General features: G+C 35.8%; 1 protein-coding gene across 1 annotated transcript in view; it reads left to right on the top strand.

The window, feature by feature from the left end:
• The window catches only part of EAF2 (ELL associated factor 2), a 50,160-nt gene that overhangs the window by 1,455 nt on the left and 36,458 nt on the right, over nucleotides 1-12,247 (top strand). The window contains exon 2 of the mRNA XM_082654797.1: nucleotides 5,321-5,415. Coding sequence (XP_082510923.1) covers nucleotides 5,321-5,415 — 95 coding nt within the window. The remainder of the gene's footprint in view (nucleotides 1-5,320; nucleotides 5,416-12,247) is intronic.

The following is a 12,247-nucleotide window of genomic DNA, read 5'->3' as shown; positions in this document are numbered from 1 at the left end:
TTAGTGTCTCATCATTCCACCCTTCTCAGTCATTCTGTCCTTAGACTGTTCAGAGATCTTTATGGTTTTTACTCTGAAGTGTTCCATGTTTCAATTAAAACTCACATTCTCCAAAAGTTTACTTAAGTTGTACACAATCTAATTACAGTAACTCAGAGTAAAGGTATGAAGAACCAATAAGTTTAACTCTCCAAGGATATATTTACATTTTATGAAAGGATTTTATTAAGCAAAATTAATATCCGGTTGATAGAATAAATGGGGGCGATATCTGCAAACAGATCTTCAACACTGTCCCTTCTTTACCATACTTTGTGGTCTAAGACCTTGAAACAGCTAGTGCTGGCTGTGCAGTTTCTCTCCTTCTTCAGCCCCATTTTTCAGAAGTATGATATAGTTCTTACCTGGTTTCTCCATGCCTTTCTCTCAAGTAATAACTTCCCTCTCCTTTCCTCTTCTTTCTCAGGTATGCAGTAATCTTAGTATCAGTTTTTTTAATGATAAGGTTTGAGATTACACAAATTTGCTCAAGAATCTATTTTCGTGTAACTTGGGTATATAGTCTCTTTTTAAGGGCATAAGCCCCAAATTAAGTGAATAAGAAATAGCCTTCGAAAAGCACTTTGCAGGTGCTTCAAAGCCTTTTATTTATAAAAGTTCTCAAAATGCTGGAATCGTGTCTTCAGAATCAGAGTATCGGGTGATCCTGTTACAAGAATGAAAATAAACAAAACAACAATAATAATAACCACAAAAACCCCAAATGTTTGAATACACCTTTAATCCTGTGGAAGACATCAGAAAGGTTTTCAGCCCTTAGTTTTATTCTTGTTGAAGCAGACAGAACCTTTCTAGATTTATTAAAAGAAAACCAATCATTATCCTTGAGGATAGGTTCATTTCCCATATGATTCTCATCCTTAAGGACTCAGAGTGAGGGATGGAAACTATAGAGTTTCATACAGGCAGGTGGATATGATTTATTTATTTTTTTAAAAAATTGCACATTTTTCTTTCTGAAAACCAAAAATGTTTAGTATTTTTAATTATCACTACTACATATAAAGATATGTTTTTTCCTCAGGGAACTGAAGAAGAACTTTGTTTCTATTTTCAGAAAAATATACTCATGTTTAAGCTCTGTAATAAAGTAGAACAGAAATACACACAGATAATACATTAATTTCAACTTTTTATTAACATGTAAAATAGACAATTCACTTTAAGTTGCTGAGCTCATCTATAGAATGAAGCAATAAATTCAGCCATTCTATCATTTTTTATTAAAATTATGAACTGCCCTTAAATTGATAGGTATGTGAAAAATACAATATTTTCAATATCAGTTTTATATAATGCTTGAAGCTTTCATTCATTCACTAAATGTAAATATCTTTCTAAATCTTCTAAGTTTTTTTAACAGGTAAGGCTGTAAAGATATATATTGAAAGTATCATGATAATTTGTAAGGATGGTTCAAATATATTTTAGCATGACATTTATTTATTTAAAATTTTTTTTATTGAAACATAGTTGGCATACAATATTATGTGAGTTTCAGGTTTCCTACATAATGATTTGACATTTGCATACATTATGAAATGATCACCAAGATAAGTCTAGTAACCATCTGTCCCCATACAAAGTTATTACAATATTATTGACCATGTTCCTTATGCTGTATATTATATCCCCATGACTTGTTTCTTATGTAACTGGAGGCTTGTACTTCTTAATCCCCTTCAGGGTGGACCTAATTTATAACAAATCAATGTTACCTGGGAGAAAGTAGTATTCTATCTTTATGTACTTGGGTAATGATGCCTGTTCAATACACTGAGGTTTTGGAAAAACCTGGATGTGAATTCTGACCTCCACCACCTATATGTGTAATGTAACTTTGGTAATATTCTCGAAGCTTTCAGTCTCAGTTTTCTTAAATGTAAAATGGAAATTGTAATATCTACATTTCAGAGTTTCAGGATTAAGTAAGATAGTATAAACAACTTAGCACAGTTTTTGGTGCATGGTAGAGAATAAATAGTAGTCACCATTATTATTGAAGGGTTATATTCATGTGTGTATGCAGAGTGCCAATAAATGTACTTTACCTAGACTTTCAAAAAGCATTTATCGGGCTTCCCTGGTGGTGCAGTGGTTGAGAGTCCGCCTGCCGATGCAGGGGATGCGTTCATGCCCCGGTCTGGGAAGATCCCACATGCCGCGGAGCGGCTGGGCCCGTGCGTCCGGAGCCTGTGCTCCGCAACGGGAGAGGCCACAACAGTGAGAGGCCCGCGTACTGCAAAAAAAAAAAAAAAAGCATTTATCAGGGCTTGGCAGTAAAACCTATCAAAAACATAGTCTGGCATGTGGTAGGGAAGACGTGGGATGTTCTGTAAATGATAAACTTAATGCTTAACAGCAGATGCTTCACTGGGTAGAAGAGTTTGAGCAATAGGACCCATTAGAATAAATTTTGGATTTGAGCTAGTACTAGTTTTACAATTTATAACCAGATAAGGGAATAAAGATTGAAATTCCTAAGTTTGTAAATGACACCATTTTTTCCTGTCATGAAATGATGAGCTCATGGACAGTGACTACAGGAAGATTGTCTGAGGCACCAAGTGGAGCCACTCCCAAAAAACTGGTTGTTAAGCTTTGGTATGGGCACACATTAGAAAGTACACTAATGAAAAATAGGATTGAAATTATATTTACAATTAATGTTCTCTGATTAGTGTGGTATACTGGAAAGGGTATGGGTTTTGGAGTTAGTTGAATTAGTTCAGATCCCAGGAAATAAATTTATGTTACTAATTGTGGACTCTTTTGTGAAGATATTGACATTGTGTGATGCTACAGCCAAAATAGTCAGAGAAGTGATCAACAATGATAGGAAAAGTGTTGAGAATAAGGCAGGAAATGTTTTTCCACTCTTTATGTAATATAAGTAATTGTATTGTAAATCTGAAGAAAATAACATAAATGAAGGAAATCCAGAGAAAATAAACGATAAAATTAGTGGTGAGGCTTCCAAACCAAGAAGAACCAAAAGAAATAAACTATTTAGTCTGGAATCATTCCAACTTAGAAGAGAATACATTTGACATTAGAAAACATATGGAAAGCATGAACATGAGATTATTCAACAAATTCTGTAGTTCTAGAGCTATATTTAACCCCTTGAATCTCAAAATTTGTATACTTAAAAAGAAATTTCTTGTGTGAAGGTAAATAAAAGACAACGCTACTTAATATAACAAGTAATAAAATGTGCAATTTATTCTAACAATAATAATTAGAAATATAAATAGGTTCAGAATAGTTTTGATGGACTTACTGGTTATAAATTCCAGCTCATTAAGCAAACCTACAGATATTTTGAGTACATTTCTGTCTGTTATTGGTATCACATATACTATAGGCATTTATGCATAGGCTTCAAGGGCTTGTGAATCCCTTGAAATTATATAGAATTTGATATGTATATTCATATATGCATATTTTAAGCATGTATTACTTTTTTAAAAGTTAATTAATTTTTTTATTTTTGGCTGCATTGGGTCTTTGTTGCTGCATGTGGGCTTTTCTCTAGTTGCATCGAGCAACACTTTTCTCTAGTTGCATCGAGCAACTTTTCTCTAGTTGCATCGAGTAACTTTTCTCTAGTTGCATCGAGCAAAACTTCATTGCAGTGTGCGGGCTTCTCATTACGGTGGCTTCGCTTCCCTTGTTGTGGAGTATGGGCTCTAGGTGCACGGGCTTCAGTAGTTGTGCACACGGGCTCAATAGTTGTGGCTCGTGGGCTGTAGAGTGCAGACTCAGTAGTTGTGGCACATGGGCTTAGTTGCTCTGCGGCATGTGGAATCTTCCTGGACCAGGGCTCGAACCCGTGTCCCCTGCATTGGCAGGCGGATTCTTAACCACTGCGCCACCAGGGAAGTCCCCATATATGCATTTTTATACAGAGAGGATCTGTAGCTGGTCTATAATTTTCATCAGATTCCGATAGGGACTTATGACTATCCCTCATCTCCTAACACCACCCCTCCAGACACATGCATATACACAAAAGTTTGGAACTGTGGATCTAAGGCAAAGAGGCTATATAATATGGGCTGGGTAGAGTGTGTGGCTTGAGTTCCTCGCTTATCTTTTACTGGCTTCGTTACTTTAGAGGAGTTCACCATCAGTAAAATATGGGTGAGAATATTCAATTCAGAGAGTTGTGAAGATCAGAAGTAATGATATAAAGAAAAAAAATCTGTTTTTAAACACTAAAACAGAGGTTATAGATTTACATCCTATCAGCTGATTTTGACTTTAGAGATGCTTTTTTTGACCCACACAGTTGTTGTTTTAACATGATTTGGTTGTAAATACCTAAAAATCAAGATCTTTTATACAAAAATCTGGATTACCAGCCTCTATTTAAAAGAAACCAGAAGATAACCTGGCAACAGCAAAGGAATTCTGTATCAGAATTATTTTCAGTCATTGATGTATATATATATATTTTTTGAATTTTATTTTATTTATTTTTTATACAGCAGGTTCTTATTAGTCATTGATGTATACTGATGTGAATTATTTTTAAGTGACTTTCATATCTTAGAGGTTTTTAAACTTGCTCAGTATGTGAAATATCTTAGCACCCTGTGTTCCCTCTAGGTGATATATTTTAATGACATCAGTTGAATTATAATCTAATTCAAAATGAAAACTTATTTTAATTTCTTCTGAAGTGGCAGATTTGGTTAAATTTACACATCTTTTAGTGGTGTATGTATCCATGAAAAACTCAAGCTGTTAAACTGAATAAGTTTTCTTTAAATTTTCCCCATGAATGTGTGTTTGCTGTGTTTTCATTCATTTTGTATTCTGCTAGGACAGCAGACAAGTGGTAGTAGGAGCCCAAGGTGGTTTAAGAAAAATTTAGGGGAGGAAAAAAACTGAAAATTGAAGATGTTCTACTGATATTGGTTTTTAGAAAATTGTCAAGATACTGACATTATTTCATTTTTAGCAGTGGAACATCGTAGTCTAGTTCATCTTGATCTAAACAGGATCCCAAGAGATCATGAAGTGAGGAATACTGTTTTAGAGTGTAGCTATTTCTTTTTCTCTCAGAATTATACATACACAAATAATCTGGATTGTATTTTGTTTGTTTGCAATATTAAGACTCTTCTAAGCCTTTTTAATTACTGGCTATTGAAAAATGATTTATCACTCTGAAACATGCTCATATTTTTGATACCCAGGTATTCAGGTATTCTTCCATCTTATAAAAACCAGTATCTATATCTATTTTTAGATGACTTCAAACCTGCTTCTATTGACACTTCTTGTGAAGGAGAGCTTGAAGTCGGCAAAGGTGAACAGGTGACAATTACTCTACCAAATATAGAAGTGAGTATTTCCATATATTTAAACTAAATAGATGTTTTTACAGGATTTCCACTAAATTTAAATGAAAATGATTGTACAATTCATGTAGTGGTAGTCAGTTAAAAAATTAATAAATATAGCAAAGCAAAAAAATCATATTTTAAACTATCTTAAGTAAAACAATCTTAAACTCTTAAAATTTACTTTGTAAGTTTCAAGAACTATCATATTAAATGATTTGAAACAATTGGAGGTCTAAACAGGTATTTATTAAATCACTATTATGAGCCAGATTTTGTTCTCCAAACTAGGAATAATAACATATGCCCTGCCATGTAGTCCTAATCTGTTACAGCAGACAGACATATAAACATCTATCTAGTGCTATAGATTAGAACAGAGACAAAATTCTGTTTAAGCACATAAATGGAATTAGATACTCTGCCTGGTGGAATCTTTTTTTTTTTTTTTTTCCCCTGCGGCACGCGGGCCTCTCACTGCCGCGGTCCTTCCCGCCGCGGAGCACAGGCCCCAGACGCGCAGGCTCAGCGGCCACGGCTCACGGGCCCAGCTGCTTCGCGGCACGAACCCGCGTTCCCCGCATCGGCAGGCAGACTCCCAACCACTGCGCCACCAGGGAAGCCCTGCCTGGTGGAATCTTGAAAGGCTTCATAAAGCATATGCTATGTGGGCTGAAACTTAAAGGACAAGTGGAATTTCATTCGTTATAAGAGGAGTAGAATATTCTAGGCAAAAGGAACAGTATGTGAAAGGCTCCAAATGGAGAAAGGACAAGTGGAATAAATGAATGAATGTAGTAAATTACAGAATAATGAAAAATGATTGATAGGAATAGAGACTGGAAAGGTAGGTTGGGACCAGATTATAAAGAATCTTTTATGTTGTAATGTAGAATTTTGAGATTATGTCATAGGTATTAGAGAACCATTAGAGGTTTTTAAGCAGAGAGCTAACATGATTAGATTTTTGCTTTGGGAGTGATTTTAACAATGACTTAGGGAATGGACTGGAAAAGAAAGAGACTAGGTCAGGTAGGCCTTTACCAAAATTTTGCCCATTTCAAAAATTTTCAGATATATCAAAGTAATGCTGTCAAATACTGTTTACATAAATATGCAAGTTCTTTGTTGTATGCTCTAGTTTTCTCAGTCCTTGAGTTAGAAATTTCTTAGCATTCAACCTAAGTTTCTTTTTCCTTTTATACTGACTTGATCTATTCTCAAAGAAAACCAAGACTAACTTTATACTCTAACATAGAAAACACTAGACTTTCTGAGATTTTTTTACATTGTTTTAACTTTTGTAATAGGAATGGTTTTGTGCTAGTTCATCCACATTCTCTTGTATACATTTATGTGATGGCTTGTCATGGTTAGAGGTATAGCAAGCAAGCTCTCTATCCTCTATCTAGCCTTCCATCTGTTTCCTTTTGTCTGTCAACACTATATATTGAGACCCCACCTATATGTCAGACTATATGAGTTGCTGCCTCTGAAGGTTTCCCTAATGTTAATGAAATTTGTGGGTGCATTTTATTGTATATTTCTCATTTGCTCCCTTAGAAATTGAAGAAATCAGTCTGAGACATTGTAGATTAGTAAGCCTTTGTATTACTCTGTTTTTAAAAAGTGTTCAGATTCTGGTGTCTCTAAAATAGTTTGGATATTAAGTACCCAATAATCTAAGGCTTTTTTTGCTTTATGAGGTTTATTAAAGAAAAGCCCAAATCATTCACTTAATCTTAAAAGTTATTGAAAAGCCTCAGGTGGATAACAGGCACCACCTGTTATCCTGGTCTCAGATTATAGGATTATTGATCAGTGATGATTGGTTTGCAGAACTTTAGATGAGTTCTTCTTTGCCACGTAGCATATTATTTTCTCAAATTGCAATCCTCCCATCCTCATCCCTTGCATTGTCTTTCTACTCCAAGCAGATGGGGATTCTTACATTTATTAATAAACCTTTTTCATTCACACATAATCCTGCTTTAATCAAGAGTTACCATCTACCATGTGTTCGATTTTGGTCTCAATTGAAAATACTTCTTGAAGGAATGACAACTATAGGAGGAAAATTTCAAGCTTCAAATTGTAAATTTATGAAATAGCAGAGAAATCATTTGGGAAAAAGTAGTTCCCTCCCCACCTCAGCCCACCAGAGATATGTCCAAAATGACTACGCCTTAATATTTTTGTGTGTATATGTGTGTATGAGAAAGGGAGATGGTTGGACAGACAGTCCATATATGCATATACTTTCTGTGTGGTAAGTCCTTTGCTAGGTAGCTGTTAAGAATACAGAGGTAGGGACTTCCCTGGCGGTCCAGTGGTTAAGACACCACACTTCCACTGCAGGGGACACGGGTTCGATCCCTGTTGGGGGAACTAAGATCCAGCATGCCATGTGGCGTGACCAAAAATAAAAATAAAAAAAGAAGACAGAGGTAGACTGGACGTGGTAGGTGTCCTAAAAAATATTATCATTTAATGAGGAAGATAGGAGATAATTGATTAAAATTTAGTAATGTAAGGACTATCATAAAGGTATACACAGAATATTATGGGAGTACAGAAGAGCGGCGATTCAGCCTGGGGAGGGAGAGGAGACATCAGGATATACTGTCTTGAAGATGAGTTGAAATTACCCAGGTGAAGGAAAGAGGGAAGGACCTCTTAGAGAAAAGAAAGACGTGGGCTAAGACAAAGCAACAAAAGAGTCTGTTACATTTGAAGAACTATATATAAGCCACTATGGCTAGGTAAGAAAGGGTGCATATGGGGACATAGTCGGAGATGGTATTTAGGAATCAGATAAAGAAGGGCCTGATGTGTAATGCAAAAGAATTTGAATTTTATCCTGTGAATCTTTCAGATAGCTGGAATGGAAGAGAATTGTTAAAATTACCACTTGCTAAGAGCAAATTTTTTTTTCTGCTGGGCCTACAATCCTTGAACAATTGTGAATAAGAATAGAAATTATATTCTCAAATTTTGTGGAGTTTTACCCCTTCATTAAAGAACTTCTTCAAATAAGTAGGAAGTTTACATTTCTTCACAGTTCTTAATTTTGTGGAAATGTAATGATTATTAGTTTGAGGCATTTATATTCTCCTATTTTCTTTATCAACTTGCTTTCATCATCTTGGTGAAAATGCCTAGAAGCTTGGAGGCATTCCATAAAATAGAATTTTTATTATTATACTTTTAAGAGTACCTTCAGGTTCTGGTGGTTCTTCGATAGGGTAGATTTTCTAATTCTCATTCCTCTAGGTTTTCTTTGGTAGTATAAAATAGAAGAAACTAATAAAAATGAAGACTGTTAAGGGGGTTAATATTGGGCATTTACAAATCTCTCTTTTTTGTAAACAATTCTCTATGGTTGACTGCTATAAAATTTCAAAATGTTGAATATTGAAAGGAAAAGATTTACTTGACTGTTATGATTTGTTATTGGTGTTGTCCAGTTTGGCATATTTTTAGTGCTATCTTGTGAGGTACTTTTGTGGACTTTGATGAAATAACCCACAGGAAACTTCCAGCTACACTTCCTATTATGCAATGAGTGCATCTCTAGTGGTTGCTCAACAGCTTTTGCCCACAAACCCTGGACTTGTGAGAGTTCCATATGTCTGATGGCTACTATGCCACTCTAGATGACGCTGTTGGTCAAAGTCCCTTCCAAGATGAGTCTAGTCTGATTCTTTCCATTGAGTTTACTTAGCTTACATGGGAAAATAGCCTACCATGTTCTTGGGACTTCAGCTTATTTTAGGACTTGACTCCTATTTTAACGTCCTATTACAGTTATACTTCTAAATGAATTATATTTTTATCATTGTATAATAAACCTTTTTTACCCTGTTTCTGTGATTTTAAGGTTAAATACCACCTTGTTTAATATTAATATTGCCACCTTTGCTTTCTCTTTGTTTGTATGTTCATGGAATCTAAGTGTCTCTTACTTTTATTTAGCTTACATTTTAAGTATATCTTTTGTTAACAGAATATTCTCTTTCATTTTTAAACCAATTTTGACACTTTCTATTTTTATTAGGAGAATTCTATCCACATTTAGTTCAAAGTTTTTATACTTGATTTTTATTTCTATCATCTTATAGTATGTGTATTAGTTATTTTAATTTGTTTTCTTTTTTCTGTTCTTTATTAGTTTTGTCAAGCGTCTCTTCTTTCTTTTCTTTTTCTTTGTTTTCCCTCATGTTACTTTGGGAGTATTATTGTACTCTTCCATTCCATTACTGATTACTTTCCTTTCCTGGTATTCATAATCAGGCATGATCAGATTCGCCTGTTAGCAGATGGGAAATAAAACTAGAAGGAGAATAGGGAGGAGGATAACAGTAATCTAGGTGACCTGATGATTGGGTTCTGATGTTGGGTTATAGCAGTAAACATGGAGGTGGTAGCATGTGTTCCATAGTTATTCAGAGGCAAAAAGAGTTCATATGCTTCGGAGTTTCCTGGTACCTTAATAGTTTAATACCCCTTTCTTGAAATATGAAATAAGAGGGCAGAAATTGAAATTTAAAATAAGAATGGTGCTCAATTTAATGAGGAAAAAAGTTTAATTTAAAAAAACTTGTTCAGGGGCTTCCCTGGTGGCGCAGTGGTTGAGAATCTGCCTGCCAATGCAGGGGACACGGGTTCGAGCCCTGGTCTGGGAAGATCCCACATGCCACGGAGCAACTGGGCCCGTGAGCCACAATTACTGAGCCTGCGCGTCTGGAGCCTGTGCTCCGCAACGAGAGGCCGCAATAGTGAGAGGCCCGCGCACCGCGATGAAGAGTGGCCCCCGCTTGCCACAACTAGAGAAAGCCCTCGCACAGAAACGAAGACCCAACACAGCCATAAATAAAAATAAATAAATAAATTTAAAAAAAAAAAAAAAAAAAAAAAAAACTTGTTCAAAGTATAGAAGGCAGGTACAGGGATTGTGAAAGGCTTACTTAACTTGTTATTTATGGTAAAAATGTTCATATTGTTCACATTCAACATTCATTGAGTACCTGTGAAGAGCTTGGTACTTCAGGTGCTAGGAGCAATAAAAAATTTCTAATCCAGTCCTCCTCCTTCAGAAACTCAGAGTACAATAATGTATTTTAAAATGTTTTCTAAGTAAGAATACAAGTATTTTTTAAGAAGAATATATTACGTGACTCTCTTAAATGTAATTTGAAGCCCTTGGGTTGCTATTCTGGGGTATCTTACTCACTTGTTTTTAGTCAAGACGTTTGAAAAATATACTTATCAGCCAAGTAGGCCCAACTTAGTTTTGTCATGATCATGCTTCTGGCTCTCTACCTTACAGGGCTTCAGCTAAGTGCTCTGCATCTCACTCTTCTAGGGGCCACTCCAGATATGTCCTTATCTATGTGCTATGCATGCTTGACTTCCTGTAGATCATTTTTGTTTTAGAAAAACTTGTTCCTTACTTTTGGTTTCATAATTTTCTCTCCCAGCCTCTCAGAGGTCTCTAACCTACCCCTTTTTTATGGCATCCTCAATTACCAAATTTATCTCATACTCCTCTGGTAATGTGTTAAGCCTCTAATGATTGTTAACTTTTAAAATATGATATCCCCTGGGACTTCCCTGGTGGTCCAGTGGTTAAGACTCTGTGCTACCAATGTAGGGGGCCTGGGTTCGATCCCTGGTCAGGGAACTAGATCCCGCATGCCACAACTAACAGCCTGCATGCCTCAACTAAAAGATCCCGCGTGCCGCAAAGAAGATCCCACATGTGGCAACGAAGATCCCACGTGCCACAACTAAGACCCGGTGCAGCTAAATAAATAAATATTTTTTAAAAAAATGATAGGCCCTTTAGTCTTTTTTAGAAGTCATCTTTTTCTAACCTGATCTAACATTACTATTGTATTTGGCAAAATTGTTATAATCAGTGCTTTAAAAATTTAATGTACTTTTATAAAGTTCAAAACCAAGCAATTATAACAATATATTATTTAGGGATACATATATGTGGGATAAAATAAGAGAATGAGAAACATAAAATTCCTTCAGGGTTGAGGGAGGCAGGGACAAAGGATAGAAGAGGAGCATAGGTAGATGTAGGTTATTAGTAATGACCAGGATTCTTTAACCTTCTATTATGGAAAATAGAATAGTATAATGAACTCCTGTGTACTTACTGAGCTTCAACAATTATCAACATTTTGCTAACCTTTTTTTTTGCGGTACGCGGGCCTCTCACTGTTGTGGCCTCTCCCGTTGCGGAGCACAGGCTCCGGACGTGCAGGCTCAGCGGCCATGGCTCATGGGCCCAGCTGCTCCGCGGCATGTGGGATCCTCCCGGACCGGGGCACGAACCCGTGTCCCCTGCATCGGCAGGCGGACTCTCAACCACTGCGCCACCAGGGAAGCCCCGCTAATCTTTTTTTAATAGAGCTTCCTACTTTTTTCCTGGCATATTTTAAAGCAATCGCAGACATTCACAAATGCTATGTATGCATCTCTAACTGATAAGGATATTTTAATTTTCACCTAAGTACCATGGTAACCCTGCTATTATCACACATAGTAGAATTAATTGTAATACTTGGTCCATATTCATGTTTTCATGATGGTTTCAAAAATGTCCTTTTTCAGTTTTTCTCCCTAGAAATCCATATAAAATCCCTATATTGTATTTTTATTTATTTATTTTTACTGAGGTTAATTTACAGTTCTGTTAGTTTCAAGTGTACAGCAAAGTGATTCAGTTATACATATATATTCTTTTTCAGATTCTTTTCCATTATAGATTATTATAAGATATTGAGTATAGTTCCCTGTGCTATACAGTAGTTCCTTGT

Source organism: Grampus griseus, assembly GCF_964374135.1.
Source record: "Grampus griseus genome assembly, chromosome: 5".
NCBI lineage: Eukaryota > Metazoa > Chordata > Mammalia > Artiodactyla > Delphinidae > Grampus > Grampus griseus.
The sequence above is the reverse complement of the archived record's forward strand: the minus strand, read 5'-3'. Positions and strand labels throughout refer to the sequence as shown.